The sequence below is a fragment of the Dromiciops gliroides genome, chromosome 4, assembly GCF_019393635.1.
Source record: "Dromiciops gliroides isolate mDroGli1 chromosome 4, mDroGli1.pri, whole genome shotgun sequence".
Classification (NCBI taxonomy): domain Eukaryota; kingdom Metazoa; phylum Chordata; class Mammalia; order Microbiotheria; family Microbiotheriidae; genus Dromiciops; species Dromiciops gliroides.
The window spans coordinates 455,170,301-455,191,940 of record NC_057864.1 but is presented as its reverse complement, the minus strand read 5'-3'; the positions used below and the strand labels follow the sequence as shown (position 1 = coordinate 455,191,940).

At 44.3% G+C, this 21,640-nt stretch overlaps 1 protein-coding gene across 1 annotated transcript; it reads right to left on the bottom strand.

Moving 5' to 3' along the window:
* Positions 1–1,841: 1,841 nt before the first annotated feature.
* HEATR9 (HEAT repeat containing 9) lies at positions 1,842–15,638 on the bottom strand. The gene is given in 15 exon segments (XM_044003588.1): positions 1,842–2,231; positions 3,879–3,965; positions 4,500–4,551; positions 6,138–6,211; positions 6,315–6,434; positions 6,648–6,740; positions 7,679–7,867; positions 9,293–9,423; positions 11,521–11,578; positions 11,923–11,979; positions 12,241–12,297; positions 12,445–12,530; positions 12,533–12,548; positions 13,046–13,185; positions 15,554–15,638. Coding segments are annotated over 15 exon segments (1,635 nt in total).
* Positions 15,639–21,640: the final 6,002 nt, after the last annotated feature.

Genomic DNA, 21,640 nt, shown 5'->3' with positions numbered 1-21,640 from the left:
AACTTTGGCTGCATTGCTTCTGTTTGTACAAAACTTTTTAATTTAATGTAATCAAAATGATACATTTTGCATTTCATATTATTCTCTATCTCTTGTTTGGTCATAAATCCTTCTCCTTGCCGTAGATTTGAGAGGTAAACTATTCCTTCCTCTCCTAACTTGCCTTTATGTCTAAATCATATACCCCTTTGCATCTTATTTTGGTACACAGTGTAAGAGGTTTCATTTCATTAGGATATAAACTCTAGAAGTGAGTAAAATGATTTATTAAATTGTTTGGGAAAATTATACTGTTTAAATCCAAGATTGTCTATATCCAAAATGTTGCCTGACCATGGTAACTCTCTAAGAATGCTGGAGATGGCCACAAGTTCTTTTGGGTTCCCTTAGGTTCTGGATCTACCCAAATAATTTTTATTTTGGGTTGTGATGACCCACCCAAGCTTGTGTTTTGGGTTCCCTTGTGTTTTGGTTAAGTTGCCCTCTTGGCAATTTTAAAAAATATTTTTAATGTTTATTTATTTATCTATTTGTTAGTTTATTTAATTGTTTGTTTGTTTTTAGTGAGGCAATTGGGGTTAAGTGACTTGCCCAGGGTCACACAGCTAGTAAGTATTAAGTGTCTGAGGCCAGATTTAAACTCAGGTACTCCTGACTCCAGAGCTGGTGCTCTATCCACTGCTCCACCTAGCTGCCCCTGGCATTTTTTTTTTAAATAGGGCAATGAGGGTTAAGTGACTTGCCCAGGGTCACACAGCTAGTAAGTGTGAAGTGTCTGAGGTTGGATTTTAACTCAGGTTCGCTTGAATCCGGGGCTGGTACTCTATCCACTGTGCCACCTAGCTGCCCCCGGTAAAATTGTTTTGCTGTGTACATGTGAGGGTCATGCCCAACTTTTTGTAACCCCCATGGACAATAGCATACCATTACTGCCAATGGGGTTTACTTGGCAAATATACTAAAAAAAAAAAGGCTATGCCTTCACTTCCTCTCCTCTCACTCTTTTTTTCAACCCCTTATAATCTGAGTTCTGACCTCATCATTCCAGCACAACTGTTCTAATGTTCCCAGTGACCTTCCTACACTTTACTACCCTCAATCCAGTAATACCGGCTGCCTCATTGTTCCATGAATGAGACTCCATCTCTTGATTCCAGGTATTCTCTCTCTCTCTCTCTCTCTCTCTCTCTTTTTTGTGAGGCAATTGGGGTTAAGTGACTCGCCCAGGGTCACACAGCTAGTAAGTGTTAAGTGTCTGAGGCCGTATTTGAACTCAGGTCCTCCTGAATCCAGGGCCAGTGCTCTATCCACTGTGCCACCTAGCTGCCCTAATTCCAGGTATTCTCTCTGGCCAACCCCTATGCCTGGAACGCTTTCCCTTCTCTGCTCTAACTATTTACCTCCCTGACTTCCTTTTAAGTCCCAAGTAAAATCCCACAGGATTTTACAGGACACCTTTCCTAACCCCTGTTAATTTTATTGCCCTCCATCTCTTAATTATTTCCTATTATCCTACATATAGCTTGTTTGCACATATTTGTTTGCATGTTCTCTCCCCCATTAGATCCTAAACTCTTCAAGGACAGCGACTGTCTTTCGACACTTTTTATGTCCCACATGCATCGTTGGTACTTCGTAAACAGTTAGGAAATAGTTATTGACTTACTGAAAGAAAATAAGAATAATGTTTTGGGACAAATTAGCATTCATTATTTATTAACTCAGAAATCTGCTGCCCTGGAGGAAACAGGCGGCATGTTCAGAGAAGAGAAAATGGAAGGGGTGGGGAGAAGAGTAAAGTGAATGTTGAAGAGGAGTTGGTAGGACAGACTTGACTTGACTCAATGGGAAGCCAGGTTCTTGAGGTGTTCCCTGATGACTGGGGAATCCCAGGTTATCCTGGGAAGGTGATCGTCCTTTTTATCATGGGATTTGAGACAGGATGGGTAGTGGGAGGCTAATGCGATGCCTTTGATAGGAACATTAAAGATGGACCTCCCTTTCTCAGCCATGACCTTTCTATGCCTGATCATCTTTTGAGGGATCAAGGGGCCCAGGCCTCCGAGTAGAGACCTCTTTTGGCTCTGGAGCTCCCTCATCTTCTGAAGTTTCAGTTGCTGGATTCTCTCCCTCTCCTTTCTGGACTCTTCCTCCACCAGGAGTGTCCAGTCCTGAAGCTTTTCCCGGACCCAGGGATCTTTCTTGGACAGGAAAATGAATACTCTTTCCAGCTATAAAAAAAAAAAAAATAGGATGAGACCCAGGGGCTGGCTTACCTCAGGCACAGACTCCTTCTGATGTAGAGTGGTGGTGGGGGATAAGCTATGAAAACAGTATGGCCCATTCTTGGGAGGCCAGGCCAAGGAGTCTTTGCTCCTCCTTCCTCCCCAGTCCTCCAAGAGCCTGGGTTTTGAGCAGGGAGAAGGAGGGTAGATATTTGAGACCATGAGGTGGTAAGAGCTCTACACCAGAACTCAAGTTCAACTATGACATTAATGAGAAGGATGATCTTGGGCACATCATTCCAGCTGTTTGGGCCTTAGTTTCCTTATATGTGAATGAAGCTGAACTAGATGACCTCTAACCATTTTTATAAATTTTTTTTTTTGTTGGGGGCAGGGCAATGAGGATTAAGTGACTTGCCCAGGGTCACACAGCTAGTAAATATCAAGTGTCTGAGGCCAGATTTGGACTCAGGTCCTCCTGAATCCAGGGTTGGTGCTTTATCCACTGTGCCACCTAGCGGCCCCCAGTTTTATAATTTTAACAACAACAACATGTATTTTGCTTTAAGGTTTTACAAAGCTCTTAACATATATTGCCTCATATAAGCCTCACAACCACTTTGAGAAGTACTCTTATTATATCCATTTTACAGATGAGGAAACTGAGTTTGAGAAAGGTTAAATGACCTCAGAAGCACTCAGGTATTAAGTGTCTTAGGCAGAATTCAAACTCAAATCTTCCTGACTTTACATTAAGTCCTCTCCACCATGCCACCTGGCTACCTCAATTCAATTCAACAAGCTTTTATTAATCACCTACTTTGTGTCAAGCATTTCGCCTAATGTCAGTGAAATACTGACAAAAAAGAAATTGGTCCCCATCTTCAAGGGGCTTTAGGTCTCCTATATTCTATCTCTTGGTCACCCATTCTGTACAGGGCATCACACTTGACCCTGTGAGAGATATATAGTTGGACAAGAGTCTGTCTGTAGACACATGCTCTGTATGTGTGAAACATGAAAGCAATAGTATAAAATGATACCACCTAAATCCCAGCATGCAGGGTCTACCTTATAAGGATATTAGAGGAGCAGCTAGGTGGTGTAATAGATAAAGCACCAGCCCTGGATTCAGGAGGACCTTAGTTCAAATCCAGCCTCTGACACTTGACACGTATTAGCTGTGTGACCCTGGGCAAGTCACTTAACCCTCATTGCCCCATAAAAACAAAACAGAACAGAACAAAAATAAGGACATTAGAAGTTCAGAGGAGGGAGAAGGCATTTCTGAATGGGAGGCTTCATGGAAGAGGCCACATTTGAGCTAGACTTTGAGGGCAAGAGGAGTAGGGAAGGGATTCCATGGAGCATGAACTGTGACTGAAGGACTATAGTCTAACTGGGAGGTTGGGAAGAAGATAGGTCTAGCTTAGATGAAAGGATTATATAGGAAAGTTGAGGAATATTAAGATGGTGCAGGAGGTTGGGGTCAGGCTCTTGAATGCCAGGCTGTGGAATGTTGATTTCACCCAGCAGGTGATGGGGAGGCACTGAAGGCTTTTGGAAAAGCGGAGTCTGGCAGCAGTAGGGATGATGGGAGTGGGATGGGGGAAGATGGAGCAGAAGCAGAGGTTGGGGGAAGGGACCACTCACCTCTTTCCTCACCAGATGATTCGTTTCCAGGTCCAGCATGTCCATGAGGAAATAGAACATGCGTGAGCTGCTGATGCCCAGAACACCCTGGTGGGGAGGCAAGGGTAAAAGATCCTGAGTATCTAGCCCTGGGAGGTGGGACCAAGTGTGGTCCTTTGATGTCTCCCCTCCTGTCCCACCTCTTCCCTGGGTCTTATGGGGGTGATACAGAGGAAAGCCACTGAAGCTCAAGGTGACATTGCTGAACTTCCCTCATCACCACCTGCTAATCTCATAGTTCTGGGATCATGCAGCTGGTGTCTAGGCTGAGGGAGTCAAGGTTTCTTGGCCTATGGCCCTTTTACTACTTCTTGCTCTCCTCAGAGTTAGGTCACAGCCTGGTACCTGAGCAAAGTCTTCTATGCCCAAGCTCTCAAGAATGGGCAATCCATCACTATAGATTCTCAGCACTGTTGTGCACTCTTCTGCTCCTTCCCCTCCTCTCTTTTTCCCTTCCCTCTCATCACCAAAGTGGTGAGGACTTATGGGTGGAGTGCCCGATACATGGGAGGTGCCTAATAAATGCTGCTGACTGATTGACAATAGGGGTAGGAATCAGGAAATCAACTTAGTTGGCCTTACAATGGATATGACAGCCTGGTGACGTACCAAGGCACTGGCATCATTAAGCTCCCTGTGTAGAAGGGAATAGAGGGAGGGGTCATTGGGAGAGGAAAGGAAGGAAAAGGAGAAGAAGGATTGGTCTTTTAACCAGTGCTCCCCTTGCCCGAGTAGTGGTGAAGTTTTAATTCGTTGTCAGAATTACCATGACTGGGACATAGTAATCACTTAATAGATGCTTGTTGGGTGACTGACTTTATACCCCATACCTCCCAGGCCAAAGAGAAAGGGTTGGGAAAATGATGGTGGGCTGATGATCTCCAAGCTTAGTTCTCCTAAGTGTGGTGGATAATGACTGAGGCAACAATCCGAGCATGACAAATGGGCCTATGGACTGACAAATGGGAGTCCCTTGGCCCATTTATTGTGCCTGTTTTGCTAATAAATTGTATAGCTCAGATTGTTGCCTCGGTTATTATCCACCATAAAAGGAAGGTCAAGACAGTGCATGGGATTTGAGAAATCTCCCAAGAACTCTCACTTCCAGCCCTCTACTTCCCCTAATATTCCACCTCCCTCGGTCACTCCGTTTTCACCCTCACCCCTATTATCTCAAATGAGATATTTGTAAAAAGCACGTAACTCACTGCCCAATGCATGGTAGGCGCTGTGTAAATGCTCATCCCCTCCTTTCCTTCTCTGTCCAGTTCTCATCAGTCCCATTCTATTCCCCTACTTCTCATCCCGCCCATCATCCTATTCCCCACTTATTCTCACCCTGTTCCATTCTCCCCATCCCATCTCCACTCCATTCTTCAAAGCTGATCACATTTCCAACTTCACTCCATCTCTCCCTCGTCTTACTGTCCCCACTACTCATCCCATCCCCCACCTTTCATCCCTGCTCTTCTACCTCACCCCATTCCTCCCTGCCCATGTGATCTCCTGCTTTTCATCTCACCCCTTATCCCATGGCACCAGCCCTCATCTTGTCCCCCATTCTCCATTCCATCCCACTCTCCTCACCTCATTGCCTCTCTATTTCATGATTCCACTGCTTTCATAAGCCCTCTGCCTTTATCCCACTCTACCCCCACTGCCATACAATAATATACTTAAAGCTGAAGGGGGGTTTTGAGGTCACTGGTTACAATCTCCTCATTGAAGGTGGTGAAACTGAGGCCCACTTGTAAAGTGACTTGTCCAGAGTTACACAGCTAGTAAATGTCTGAGGAAGGAGATGGAGCCAAGTCTCCTGGACCTCTTAAGTCTATTCCCTTCACCCTTTGCTGCCTCTGGGGAGACACTGATGGGAACCACACCTCTTCTCTTCTCTCTTTGGGACAGTCCCCTTCCAGTGTCCATCATGTCATTCCTTATCCTCTAATCTCCCACCCTATTCCATCCTCCTCCTTTCATTCCAGCCTAACCCTCAACCTCATCTAATACCTTCTGCCCCTGTATACCAGGATTCCCAGATGAAGGAAAGGATATCTCCCACTTTCTACTGGGAAAAGCAGTTGATCAGCATCTGATCATAGTAATAGCACCCTCCACTTCCCGGCAGCAGGCAGGACTCCCTTACTCCTACTTGCAGGCCCAATGAGGGCCTTTCTCCCCCACCCTCCTGCCCCGACTCTTTGTTCCCAAGTTCCTCACGACTCCACGATGTGCAGCATCATAGGTTTCATTTTTAGCACCTCCACAATTTCTGCCACAGCTTCTCTCACTTCCTGGAGGTCAGAAGAGATGGGGAGTAAGCAGGAAGATATTGGCATAAGAGGAGAGACTGACAAGGAGAAAGATAAGGGGAAGAAAGAGAGGAAGGGAACTCACTTGTAAGGGATCATTATGAACCTTCAACCTGAGTAGCTCAAAAACATCATTCTCCATCCCCAAATTCTGAATGTTCTCTATACCAATGACCTTAAGCAGTTTGCTGGCTTCTATACGGTGCTGAGGACCGGAGAGAAATGGAGGGAAATATATGGGATGGGCATGCCCCATGGGTTAAGGGTTTGTCAGAAGGGAAGGTCAAGTTCCAGAATAAGATATGGGGAAAAGGGAAGAATGGGATCATTGCAGATCCTCTCTCCTCCCTCCCACCTCACCAGCCTCGCCTCACCTGGTCCCAAAGGGAGCACAGTGGTTATCAGGGACAATCCCCACCTTGGCCACACAGGAGTTCTGTAGCTGGTCCATGGCAGCCTGGAGGATGGGCAGGGTGTGGAGGTTCATTAGCTTTACTAGCATCATCAATGCCTAGGGTGGTTAAAGCATTAAGGGAGAGTGGAGGTAAGAATGGGGTGGACCCAAGAGGCTTGGGGAAGTGAGTTGGGAGAGCTGAGGTAGAAGAGGATGGGAAGGAGAGCCTAGGGTCCTTGGCCAAGACAGGTCAGAGCCAAATGGAGTTGGGAATGGTATCCAAAGCTTAGGGAGACAAAGGGCAGAGACAAAGGCCAGAAGGTACATGTTGTGCAACTTGGAAGAGAAAGGGACTTCAGGGATCCTCTTGTTCAATACCTCCTCCTCTCCTATACCACCTCCAGCACATACACACTTTGTGGATAAGAAAACAGGTCTAGAGAGACTTAACAAGGACTTGTCCAAGGTTCCACAGGTAAGTCAGTATCAGAGCTGGGATTTAAAGCCGGGTTGTTGGACTCCAAAATCCAGTGTGCTTTTCCCAGTACTGAGGTTGTCTTCTCTGGATGTGGAGCAGAACTGGGTGGTGAATTAGGGTGGGGCAGGGAGGTTGTTGAAGGAGGGCAGTAAGCACTCCTCAATCTCAGAGGCTTCTCAGTGTGAACATACACTCGACACACTAGATACACACACAGCAGACCCGTGTCCCCTGATGTTCCAACCAACTCCTCAAGAATGGGAAAACCTAGACTTCACTTAGCTCCTTACCCTGGTCTCTCCGATCACTGCCCTACTGCCCTTCTTCATTGTCTCCCCATTAGACTATCAACTCCTTGAGGGCAGACTGTCTTTTGTCTTTCTGTGTATCCCCAGCACTTAGCACAGTGCCAGACAGGCAGCAGGTCCTTAAGATGTTTATTTACTGACTGATTTCCCTTTGGAGGCCGAAGCTAGAAGGGACCAGGGGTTGTATTGGCCTTTTTGGACAAAGGGAGGGCAACCTTGGCAGTGATGGAGGATTCCCCACCCCAGCCACCCTGCCTGCAGCCCCACACCTTCATCTTTCTCTTCATTTCTCCGAAGGTCAGGCACTGGAGCAGAAACTCACGGGCTATGGAATTTTCAGGGTCAAGGAAGCCCAGGCACAGAGCTGCTTCCAGGGCCACATTGTCCATAGGGCTTTTCCCCTTCACCAGCAACTTCAGGACCCTTGTCAGCGAGCTCTTGGCTCCTATAGGCTCCCGCTGGAGAGGAGCGTATGCATGTGTATGAGAAAGTGCTGGTTGATTTTCCTGTTACCTTGACCCCTGACCCCTGCTATATAGCTTGATCTACTGCTCCCTTACTCTGCATGTATCTCAACCCATATGCAGTATTTTCCAGATTCCTTTGCACTTTTATGTGAACACCTTGTTAAAGTATCTATATGGCATCTCACAGGCTAGGAATTACCCGAGATCAATGACTGTGGCTCTCCACCTTGGTAGTTTCAGTTCACCAAATATTTATTAAGTGCTCCTTCTATCTCCTTGGGAGGGGGGAGGCAGGGATAGAATACTTAGAACACCACTTCCCTGCACTCATCCAGCTTCCAAACTAATAAGATGTGAACTAGATGGTACTGGGTTTGTGTTTTGTTTTGTTTTGTTTTGTTTTTGAGACAATTGGGGTTAAATGACTTGCCCAGGGTCACACAGCTAGTAAGTGTTAAGTGTCTGAGGCCGGATTTGAACTCAGGTCCTCCTGACTCCAGGGCCGATGCTCTATCCACTGTACCACCTAGCTGCCCCGATGGTACAGTTTTTAGAGCACTAAGCTTGGATTCAGGAAGAACTAAGTTCAAAACCAACCTCAGACAATTATTAGCTATGACGCCCTGGGCAAGTCACTTAACATCTGTCTGCCTCCGTTTCTTCAACTGTGCAGTGAAGAGCATAATAGCACCTAATTTCCAGGATTGTTGTTAGGATCAAATGAGATGTTTGTAAAAAGCACTTAGTAGAATTCTTGGCACATAGTAGGAACTTAATAAATACTTCTTCTCTTTCTCCATCTTTCCCGTAGGAAAGATGACTACCTTTTCTCTTTTTTTTGTGTTTCTTCACAGTTATGCTCAAGAAATGCTTGTTAATGGGCAGCTAGGTGCCACAGTGGATAAAGCACTGGCCCTGGATTCAGGAGGATCCAAGTTCAAAGCCGGCCTCAGACACTTGACACTTATTAGCTGTGTGACCCTGGGCAAGTCACTTAACCCTCATTGCCCCGCAAAAAAAAAAAAATGCTTTCTAATTTGGTGATGAATTGAGAAGCCAGACTCTGCCTGAATTTTATACTTTCATTGTTTCCTAGGTTCTAGTCTCACTCCTACCTACCTTATTCTCTCCTCTCCTCAGACTGTTTTTCACCTATTCTCTCTCTCTCTCTTTTGGTGAGGCAATTGGGGTTAAGTGACTTGCCCAGGGTCACACAGCTAGTAAGTGTTAAGTATCTGAGTCCTGATTTGAACTCACGTCCTACTGACTCCAGGGCCAGTGCTCTATCCACTTCGACACCTAGCTGCCCCTCCCCCCTACTCTCTTGTTTCTACCCATTGCTTTATTCTCTGTCCCTACTTCATGCCCCACCTTGCACCCAGTGAATTGTGTCTCACCCTCTCCTCTCCTAATTACTTTGTTTTTGGCCAGCATGATCCAGGCATTGAGGGCGATATGAAGTCCCATCAGGGTGTCCATTCTTCGACTAAGAGAGCATCCCTTTAGTTGTTCAATGAGAGACAGGATCACATGTTTATGAAGGCAACCTAGAGAGGACAGGCTTTAGGTAAGAGACAGAGCCCAGGGGAATGTAATCCTTCAAGGCACAGTAAAGGTGATACTGTGGGTCCCTTCCCTCCACTCTATTTACCCTCTGTTTAGGTACTTGTTGGAACCACACACTCCCAACCCCCCTTGTTCCCTACCCTTGGGACAGAATCTCTAGGACTTAAGTTATAGAATCACAGAATCAATTTGAAGGGACCTCAGAGAACATCTAGTCCAACCCATACCCAATGAAGAATCCCCATAATCTGTGTTCTACTCCAACATACCTGATAAGTGGTCATTCAATAATTCCTTGAAGACCTCTAGTGAGGGGGAAACCCATGCTTCTATTGCTCTTCGCTGCATCCCCACCTGGCAGCCCACTTTACCTTTGGACAGCTCTAACTTTTAGGGAGCTTTTCACAGCATTACTTAAATTGGCCTCTTTCTGGCTTCCACCCCATTATTCCTAGCTCTGTCTTCCAGGGCAGTTGAATTTCTCTTCCACTTGAGCTTTCAACTATAATACTTGAAGTTGGTGATCATGTCCCCTTTGAGTTTTCTCTTCTTCCAGCTAAACATTCCCAGTTCTTTCAACCTATGCTCATATGGAATGGATCTGAGGGCCTTTATTATTCTGGTTGGTTGTCCTCCCTTGTATGTTTTATCAATGTCCTTCCTAATTGTGGTGCTTGGTATTGAACATAATACTCCAGATATGGTCTGACCAGGGAAGAATATAGTGGGGCAGGGTAGCTAGGTGGTGCATTTGATAGAGCCCTAGATTCAGGAGCACCTGAGTTCAAATCCAGTCTCAGACACTTGAAACTAGCTGTGTGACCCTGGGCAAGTCACTTAACCCTCATTAGCCCACAAAACAAACAAATGAATGAAGAACATATATATATATATATATATTTGTATATATAGACAGAGACAGAGACAGAGAGAGACAGACAGAGAGACAGGGTAGGGGGAGAAGGGGCAATAACTTCCTTATTCATGGAACCTGAGATATTGAGTGTTTCAGTATTGCTAATAATGGTCAAAGTTCATGAGCACCAAGATCTACCAATCTGAGCTTTGTCCGTGTCCCCTACTACTATCCCAGTGGCCTTCCCTGTGCCATCTCTTTCCCAACCCATTCATTATTACTCCCTCTTCTTATTTCCCTTATTACCCTGGCTTCTTCTCCCTCTGCCATTCCTGTAGTCTCTTCCTCATCCTCCTGCCTCACTGCTCTCTCCATCTTCCATTATTTTCTACCTATTTCTTCTTCGCTTTTCTTTCCCATCACTCCTTCATTTTCCTCTCTTTCCCTCTGCAAAAGACCCCGTCAGCACTTCGGACAGTTCCAGATCAGTTTGAAATAATACTTGGGACCCCTTGGTCCTCTTCTACCTATTTGCATGCCTTCCCTCTCTACATTTTTGGAATTTCATGCTAGATCTGGAGGGAGTCTCAGAGATATTTTAGTTCAGTTCCCTCATTTTACAGATTAAAACCAACTGAGACAGAGAGAAAGAAGGTGACCTGATCAGGTCCCAGAGGCAGTATAGCCAATAATGGTCAGAGCTGGGACTTGGACCCAAGTCTTTTGATTCAAGTATAATGGCACCTAGCACAGTGCTGGACACATAGTAAATATGCTCAATTGAATTGAGGAAGTTAGGTGGCATAATGAATGGAGTGCTGGACTTGGAACCAGGAAGACTCTAGGCAAGTTAGTTAACTTCAATCTGCCTCAGTTTCCTCATCTGCAAAATGGGAATAACAGTAACATTTACCTCCCAGGGTTTTTTGATGGATAATATGCAAAGTGCTCTATGTAAAGAATGCTCTTGGGGCAGCTAGGTGGTGCAGTGGTTAGAGCACTGGCCCTGGATTCAGGAGGACCTGAGTTCAAATCCGGCCTCAGACACTTGACACTTACTAGCTGTGTGACCCTGGGCAAGTCACTTAACCCCAATTGCCTCACACACGCACACAAAAAATAATGCTCTTAAAGTGCTCCCATAGCTGTATGCAAATGTTAGCTATTATTACAACATTACAACCTCTCTCCACCTTCCCCCATGAAAAGGGAACCTACTCACCTAGAAGAGCAAGAGTTCTGCAGGATTCATACCTCACTCTCTCAGGACCTACCTGGGCCTGTGAGGAGTTAAGGAGTTGGGAGTCAGCAACTTCCCTCACTCCTTTGTCCTCTGGGATTTCCACACCCACTCAAGGGTCTAAAGTAACAGGGGTGTGAGCAAGATATTTATTAATATCTCCTCATCACCCCATACTGAGGAGGCTCCAGAGAAGGTATTTCTCAGTCCCCACATTCTACTTGAGCTAAGGAGACTGAGCTCCCTTCTCTTCCTTTTTTCTCCACCCAGGGGGGCCCATTTCCATGACCACTTCCAAACTTGCCAGTCTCTCAGAAGGATCTACATGTGCTCTTTCTTTATCCCATTCTTGCAGTCCAAGGCTGATTTTGCCTTTCAACTTACCGAGACCCAGAGTGCTTCTATGATAAACTTCTTGCTGATTTTCAGTTTACCCAAGGCCTGGAGGATCCAAAGAAAAAGATGGGCCTCAGCCCTCACCAAGATGGGGGGATGCTTCACCACAGTCCCTCATGACCCATCTAAGGATGGTGGCTGGGGGTGGAGGGGTGGAGGAGAAAGGCAAAGAAAGGACGAATGTCTTTTGGGGGTTGGGGGGAAGATTGATTTATGACTATTCTGGACACAAGTGGGATTTAAAATTTGAATTCCCCACCCCCAACTCTACTGACCTCGGTCACTGGGGCCTTCATATCCTCTCACCTGAGCTGCGTAGACCTGTTCAGCCTCCACAGGAGAACTCAGGCTGTGGGCAAGGTCCTGCCCCACAAGGATTCAGAAAGGAATTTAGAGGGTGAGGAGTGACATGAGGTCAGAGGGGCATATTTCCAGCACCACTCTGCACAGACCCAGAAGAGTCAGGGAATGTGTGTAGTCCATCCTCCTCTAGTCAGGTTTGCTACTCACCTTTAGCCTCTGCCACTTCATGATATCTATGAGGCGGTCCATAGACACGTGGGGCTTTTGTTCTGAAAATGTTACTTTATGCCGTCGAATGTTACAGGACCTGGCTGGGCAAACGGAATGGGTAGTCCCAGCCTCCCTTTCTCCATTCCCCACCTCCCTTGTCATTCCTATAGACCAAAAATCATGGCCTCTCCTCACCCCCCTACCCCAGTGGCCTTATTCCATGAGAGATCAGGGAAATAATCAGAGTGGGAAAGACTCGAAGTGAATTCTCTTCTCTAACAGAGAGTTGGTTGAACCTAGCCTGGGGTCTGACTCTCCCTTAACATTATTCATTATCCCAATCATTATTTCTGTTCATGGTGGACTAGATGACTTAGAGTGCCCATTTTCCCAATTAGCCTCTTCTATCCTCCCCGCTCTTAGCTGTTTTTCCTTCTTCCCAAGGTTGTATAGAAGGACATGCAATTGTGGACTTAGATATATCTTGAAGGAGGGAAGGGGTTGATTAAGTAGCATAGGTGACTACTTCCTGCAGTCACTATCTTGCCCAAATCTTCAATTAGGGATACTGTGCCTGCTTCAGCAATTGTCATCTTACTCCCAGTCCTTTTGTGGAATCTTCAGTTCGTGTGCCATGCTGATATCTGGGTATCTCATTACATGGCTGGAGTTCTTGGGATTCCTGGGTGTTGACTTTCTCCATATGAAGGGGGATGGTGGGAATATTGCTGACACCAACTGGTAGGCATATGTATAATAATTATAACCCAGTAGCTACCATTTATATAACACTTTAAGGTTTGCACATCACTTTACATATATCATCTCATTTCAGTCCAATCCAATAAACATCTATAAAGTGCCTACTATGTTCTAGGCACTGTGCTCACAATAACTCTGGAAGTTTGATTCTCACAATTACCCTGGGAGGTAGGTGCTATTATTACCCATGATTACATAGATGAGGAAATTGAGGCTGAGAAAGGGGTACCTAGGGTCACATAGATAGTATCTAAGGCAGGATTCAAATTCAGGTCTTTCTGGCTTCAAGTCCAACACTCTATCCACTGTAACATCTAGCACTTTCCTGAATTGAAAGGTAGGCAGTACAATATTGGGTTTTTTTTGGGGGGGGTTGGGGCAATGAGGATTAAGTGACTTGCCCAAGGTCACACAGCTAGTACTTGTAAAATATCTGAGGCCGAATTTGAACTCAGGTCCTCCTGAATCCAGGGCTGGTGCTTTATCCACTGCACCACCCAGCTGCCCCTGGTACTACAATATTATTAATTCCATTTTACAGATACAGTCTAAGTGACTTGCCTAAGGTCATGCAGTTAGTAAGGGACAGAGACAGGACCCATATCTTGTGATTCTCACTGTGTATCTCTTCCTTACATCAGGTTTCCTGCTAGGATAGTCAGGTTGGGGAGATTACTTTGGGGTGGTGTTTTTCTCTCTCTCAGGCTGAATACCCAGGGTCTAGATAGGGAAGCAGGCTCAATTTCTCCGAATGCTATGTGTGATAATGAAGGGTAGCCTTCATAGCCACAGCCATTTCAGGATCTCAAAGCACTTTGTCAACTATCATGTGGTCAGCAACTACGTTCAGTGGTGTCTCCTCTTTACCATGCTTGCTCCTTTAATGTATTATTATTCTTGTCTTCTAGTGATCTCAAAGTGTCATGGAAGGGCTTCTGCTTTCCTAGAATCCCAGAACCTTAGAGTACCACAATTTCCCACCAGAAAGGTCCTTAGAGGTAATGAAGGCCAACTCCTACATGATCCAGAAGCTGCTCTATGGTACCACGGACAAGGCATCTGGCCTTTGCCTGACCACCTCTAGGCTCCCTTCTACTTGGGATAACTTTAATTGTTCAGGCTTTTTTTCGCCATCAAGCTTAACTTTGTTACTTTCCCCAATGCTCCTGGCTCTGCCTTCTGGCCCCAGTCACAAGTCAGATCAACGAACATTTATTAAGCATCTACAACATGCCAAGGACTGTGCTAAGAGCAAGTTTAACACCTCTTTCAATAATATTTCAAGTACTTGAAGGTGTCCCACTTATCCCACTATCCCATTGAGTCTTCTCAAGGCTAAATATTCTCATTTTCTTCCAGTAGAATATAAATTCCTTCAGAGCAAGAAGTTTTCTTTTTGTCTTTATATTTTCAGAATTTAGCACAATGCCTTGTAAATGGTAGGCACTTAATAAATGCTCATTGAATTCTCATCAGCTAATCTTGACATGGCACAATGGTGCCATGGACAATGGGGTTGGGGGGGGGGAGGAAGAGACACAGAGGGAAGATGGGGATTGGACAAACCTAACATGCAGTTGGATGACTGTTGGCTAAAGGAGGCCCTTCCCTCCCACAGTCAACTGTAAACCTCAGCTTGAGGCTACGGGCTCCCTGGCACACACAGGGAATACTGGGACCGTGTGCAACTGCTACCGAGAAGAGACTGGCAGGCTGTGAACATTCCTGCCTCTTCAGAGCTAGGACTCTGGCTATAGGACATAGCTTCATCCCCACAGAACAGAAGAATCCAGGTTCATACCTGGTGGCAGGAGGGGATTCTGTGGCTGTAATCAACGACAATCTTTTGAGCTGTAGGGGCAAGAGCCGGAAAGAGGCACGATGAGAATGAAACCCAAGGGAGAGAGAGGTACTATGCCAAGTAGTGAGGGAGGAGACTACAGTGAGAATTGGGGAATAGAAGAGACAAGCTTGGCCTTACATGGTGGGGCAGGGGGAGAGGAGTGTGTGTGTGTGTGTGTGTGTGTGTGTGTGTGTGTGTGTATGCGCGCACGCACTTGAGCGCAGGAGTGAGGGTAGGGGGGAGGAACATCTTGGGGCTAGGTATCTGGTGGCAGTGGGAGTGGGATGGGGCGGGCAGGAAGAATCATAAAGGGCCCAGGTATTTGGCAGCAGGGGATGGCCTGGGGAGAGAGTCTTTTCTCTCAGCAATGTTGAACTTCAGCATCTTCCTTTCTCATTTCTACCTCTCCACTACCTCAACTCAATAGTCTGAGAAGGGCTATTTGCCTTTTCTTCCTCGTCTCATTTCCCAGTCCTTGGATCTGACTGGTCCATGGCTTACCTTTGTTCTTTTCCGCATCCTCCAGAGATATCCATGTAAGTTCAGGGATACTGGTGGATCGCCTGGGTAACTTTGTATAATTCATGTCTTCTGTCTTTGAAGCCATGAGGAGGAGCCTGGAAGTAGGATGGCACCAGTGTGTCCTAGGACAGAGATGTCAGAAGACAATGTAAGATGGCAAGTGTCAGATGCCCGCAAAGAAACTACAGAAAACTACTTGAGGAGAAGATAGCCAGGAGAATCCATGGTTTAACTGTTTCCTGGTGGGAGACATTAACATCACCGGATTCTGAATGGAGAATCTTCAGGATGCTGAGCAACAGAACACACCCTGAGTAAACAGCGGCTCTGGGGTTCTTTGTCCCAGCTTCAGCCCTTGGCCCTGTATTACTTTTTTTTTCCCCTTTGGAGGTGAAACATTCTTCATCTCAAAAATAGTGTCCCTTTGAACTTTCCATATATACTGGTATAGCATAAGCTGAGGGGCAGGGGAAGAGAGAGAGAGAGAGAGAGAGAGAGAGAGAGAGAGAGACAGAGAGAGACAGAGACAGAGAGAGACAGAGACAGAGACAAAGAGAGAGAAAGAGAGAGAGACAGAGAGAGACAGAGACAGAGACAGAGAGACAGAGACAGGCAGAGACAGAGAAAGAAACAGAGACAGAGAGAGACAGAGACAAAGAGACACAGAGACATAGTGAGACAGATACAGAGAGAGACAGAGGAGGGAGGGAGAGACAGAAAGAAAGGGAGAGAGAGAAAGAGATGGAGAGAGGGGGAGCTAGAGATAGTCAGAGAGGGCTAGAGAAATACAGAGGCAGAAGAGGAGAAGAAAGAGACAAATAAAGAGACAGAGATAGGAAAAACATTGCTAAACAATTCTCAGCCAAGAGGTCTTGGATCTTTGCAAATTCCAGGACACTTTCCTAGGACAAAGGAATCAGGAGTTGAGAAAGTCACATCCCACCCTGAAAGTCTTGATATTGGTAGGATCCTAGAGAAGAGAAAGTTCAGGGGATCAGAGTCTCATTTGGGAAGCCACCTTCCCATCATATGATACTGGGTAAGGGAGGTGGGCCTCCCTCTCCTGATGCTCCCCTCTCAACAGCTCATTTTCCTGACTCCAGACCCAGTGCTCTACCCGCTGCTCTACCTAGCTACCTAGCTGCCTAGCTGTTAGGGACAGGGAAAGCTCTTGTCTTGGTAATTTCTGGGCTGGGTACTAAAATCCAGACTGTTTCTCTCCTCAAACTTCTGGGCCTCATAGTTGGACTGGATGGCTGTAAATCTAGACATGGAATCTAATTCTTAAACTTCCTAGTCATTGACTCTCCTGATCTTTCAAAATTCACTAGGTCATAATCTCTAATCTTCACTTAAAATGAAAGAACGAGTGGAGACTTAATAATTTAAAAAATGGGTCTGTCAAAGATCAAGAACTAACACATAATTACATTAAAAATGACAATGAGAAAACATTTCAAAACTTTTGGGATACAGTGAAAGCAATCTTTAGGGGAAAGTTTATATCTCTAAACACTTTCATCAACAAAAGAAAGAACAAATAAATTGGATATGCAACCAAAAAAATTTTCAACTAAACACAAAAATCAGGGCAGCTAGGTGGGGCAGTGAATAGAACATAGGGCCTGGAGTCAGGAAGTCAAGGAGTCATCTCTTTGAGTTCAAATCTGACCGCAAACTGTTACAAGCCATGTGACCTTGGACAAGTCACTTAACTCTATTTGCCTCAGTTTCCTCATCTGTCAAATGAGCTGGAGAAGGAAATGGCAAACATTCCAGGATCTTTGGCAAGAAAACCCCAAGTGGGGTCACAAAGAGTCAGACATGACTTAAATGATGGAGGAAAACAAACCACAAAAATAAAAATTCTGAAAATCAAAGAAAACATAGAATTGGAAATAGAAAACTCACTGAAGTGGTAATTAGAGCCAGCAGTTGGTATTTTGAACAAAACAAAACAAATAGAATCAATAAACTATTAAATAACCTATTAAAAAAGAGAAAACCAAATTGTCAAAATAAAAAATAAAAGAGAATTCACAACAAATGAAAATAAAGAAAACTATTAGAAAATCTTTTGCTTAATTACATGTCAATAAGACTCATAAATAAAATGGGCAGTCACAAAAATATGACATATGAGAAAGGATTAGGCCAAACTCCTTTTTTAAAAAGTGAATTACTGTTGTTATTATTATTTAATTTAAATTTAAATTTTTTAGTGGGGCAATGAGGGTTAAGTGACTTGCCCAGGGTCACACAGCTAGTAAGTGTCTAAGGCCGTATTTGAACTCAGGTACTCCTGAATCCAGGGCCAGTGCTTTATCCACTGCGCCACCTAGCTGCCCCCCAAACTCCTTCTATGAGACAAATATCCTTCTAATACCTAAATCAAAGAGAGATAGAGTCAGCCAGGTGGCTCAGTGGTTAGAGTATTAAGCCAGCAGTCAGGAAGATGTGAGTTCAAATCTAGCCTTAGACATTAGCTGTTTGACCCTGGGAAAGTTGTTAGGGACCTTAAATCAATCAACCAATGAACATTTATTAATCACCTTGTGTGAGATACTGTATCAAATGCTTGGGGAATGGGATAGGATTTCACTGCTATGGGGAACTCCCAGGGGATAGAACACTCTCTACCAACAAAGAGCTATACTTTCTCTCTGTTGTTTGTCCTTTGTACCAATCTAACCTTTTCTCTAATGTAAAGAGTTGCCAAGGGCACTGAGAGGTTAAATGATTTGCCTAGGGTCATGAAGACAGTACATCTCAGAAGTGAAAAGTGAATCTATATCTTCCTGGCTTCAAGGTCAGCTCTCTAGAAACTGTGGCAAGTGACTCACTCTCTAGTAGAAGACATCCTTGTTCAGATATTTGTTGGTCTCCAAGATCAATATCTTCCAATTTTGTGATTCCACAATCCTGTTATCACTCCCAACTGATAGGGGCAGAGCAGATGAAATCATGATGCCATGCAGCTTGGCTAGGTAAGAGAGAGGCAGTGGTTGTCACATCCTACCACTAGGTGGCAGGAAGTTATGTGTTAAGAACATCCCATAGACCATGGGAAGATGTAGAGGGTTGGGTGAAGCCATGAGTGCTATATCTATCTATCTATCTATCTATCTATCTATCTATCTATCTATCTATCTATCTATCTATATCTATCTATCTATGTTTGTCTGTCTGTCTCTCATCTATCTATCTATGGAGAAATGTGTTTTTAAAATTAATTTCTATTTATATTAACAATTTTGGGGGCAAGCATGTAATTTATCAATCATATACCAGTGGGGCAGCTAGGTGGCACAGTGGATAGAGCACCAGCCCTGGATTCAGGAGGACCTGAGTTCAAATCCGGCCTCAGACACTTGACACTTGCTAGCTGTGTGACCCTGGGCAAGTCACTTGACCCCAATTGCCTCACAAAAAAAAAAAAAAAAAGAAATTATATACCAGTAAAGGATTTTGACTATGTGTCTCCCTAACTTCCCATGGTCCCAGGCCTCGGGGTAGGGAGAGCAAAGAGCTTCAGCATGCCAGTTATCATGAGGAGGAGAAAAGCCCCCAAAGACCCATGCTATTTATCTATATGGTCTCAAGGAGACCCAAGGGAGTTCAGAAGACCTATCAGAACTATGCTGTCCTAAAAGAGAGAGCCAAGAGAGCTCCTGGCTTCTTCCCAGGGTTTTTATCCTCTTGATAGAGGTAGGTCATTATACATTGATAAAAGCTAATTGGTTAGTATCATTCAATTCCATTGGTTGATATGATTTGAAGCTGGTCTACATTAAAATGAATTCTACAGGGGTGGCTAGGTGGCGCAGTGGATAGAGCACCGGCCCTGGATTCAGGAGTACCTGAGTTCAAATCCGGCTTCAGACACTTAACACTTAACTAGCTGTGTGACCCTGGGCAAGTCACTTAACCCCCATCGCCTCACAAAAAACCCCCCCAAAAACCAAAAAAAACAAACAAAAAAACGAATTCTACAGAGGACATCAGGGAAAAGTATGCACAAGGCTCTCACTCAAGTTGTTTAAGGCAAAGTCCATTACCTAGGTGTGGTTTGATTCCATCAGTCCTTCACTGAGTCTATCTTTATTTCTTTTGTTCCCTTGGGGTTTTTCCAGCTATGGGAAAACTGGACATTCTGGAGTGTGTGTGTGTGTGTGAAGGACTGAGACACTTATTTCTGGGTCCCCCCAAGAAATTCATCATTAATAATTATTTCTCACAGAAATGAACTGAGAGTAGCATAGCACACCCTAATTTCTACGGCAGATTGATATTCAATTTAAAAAAATTGAACTGGGACATCACCAACAATGAGCCTGGTCCTAAACAGCTACAGAGATGGTCACTGGTGCAGTAATAACCATGGATGGGTCATGGGTTTATACCCTTAAAGGCTGAAAAAATTACTAGACATACTTTTAAATTTAATTTAAATAAATTTATTTTAATTATTTATTTTATTTAATTTTGATAATTAATTTTATGCAAGTAGTTATTTAAATATTTAATTTAACTTATTTAAATATTTATTTTCTTTTGTATTTAACCTGTTTATTTTAGAGAGGAGGAAACAGGTCCAGAGAATCAATCAGTAAAAAAAAATCGTTAAATGTTTCTTATGCACCAATAGCTCTGCTAAACACTGGGGAAGACAAAGAAAGGCAAAAGACCAGATAAGTTAAGGGGCTTGCCCAGGGTCACCCACTCACTGGGAGAGCAGAGGCAAGACTAGAACCTAGGTCTGGTGATTCTTTCTTATAGATCCTTAGGATATCGAAGCCAGGTGTTAAGAGTTAAGCAGAAAAGCCAGGAAATGATTGAGATGAACTGAAGAAAAAGACACACTATGATCAGGTCTTGGGAAAACAGATCAACTATTCATGAATTTCAAAGGACGTGGGAAAGTAAGTCACACAATGACATATCACACAGCATGGCTCTCTTTTAATGGTGAGTTAGTTTATGGCAGCCACATTAATGTTTGCCTTTTAAAGAGGACACCTTGCCAGTGAGAACTCTTGTTTGCTTACAGAACTTGTTTCTGAATTGAATTGTTAAATTTAACCACTATGTATCTTGCAGTGTGAAGTCTTGGGTTATTTTCTGGAGATGATCTGTGGATTCTATCAACTGGTACTTCATTTTATGTATTCAGAAGTTCTGGACAATTCTCTCTTATTATTTCCTGCATTATGGTGTTAAGGTTTTTTTGTCCTGTCCTTTAGATCCTTAGGTTCTATGAATCTTGTAATCCAGGTCAGTGTGCTTTGCTTGCATGGTGAATTTTCCTTCCTTCCTTCCTTCCTTCCTTCCTTCCTTCCTTCCTTCCTTCCTTCCTTCCTTCCTTCCTTCCTTCCTTCCTTCCTTCCTTCCTTCCTTCCTTCCTTCCTTCCTTCCTTTTCATTCCTTTCTCTCTCTCTCTCTCTGTCTCTGTCTCTGTCTCTCTCGTGTGTGAGGCAATTGAGGTTAAGTGACTTGCCCAGGGTCACACAGCTAGTAAGTGTCAAGTGTCTGAGGCTGGATTTGAACTCAGGTCCTCCTGAATCCAGGGCTGGTGCTTTATCCACTGCACCACCTAGCTGCCCTTATTTTCTTTTAATGTTATTATTATTTTACTTTTCTTCTAGATTGTCCTTCATTTCTGTATGTTTGCATTCTTTCTTTTGGTTCTTTGGTGAGACTTGTCATTGAAGATTTGAATTTTTCTATTCTGTCCATTATTTTTGCTGCGTGGGTCATCAATCTTGATCTCACAATTCTTTTTTTTTTTAACATAACAAACATTTATTTGGCAAAACATGTAGCAATGGACACTAAAATTATACAAATTTTCTTACAAAACAAAATAAATCATATTCCCAATCTCCCCCTTCTTCCCATACTATCCCCACTCCATAAATGAAGCAAAATTATCTGTAAACTGTATCCCTGGGGGACATAAAAGAGGGAATGCAGAAAGATATGCAAAAACTTCCACAGGAAGACTGTATAAATCTGGCAGTGTTTAAGTATACAATGAATGGCTTTTATCAAGAACACTACTAGAAT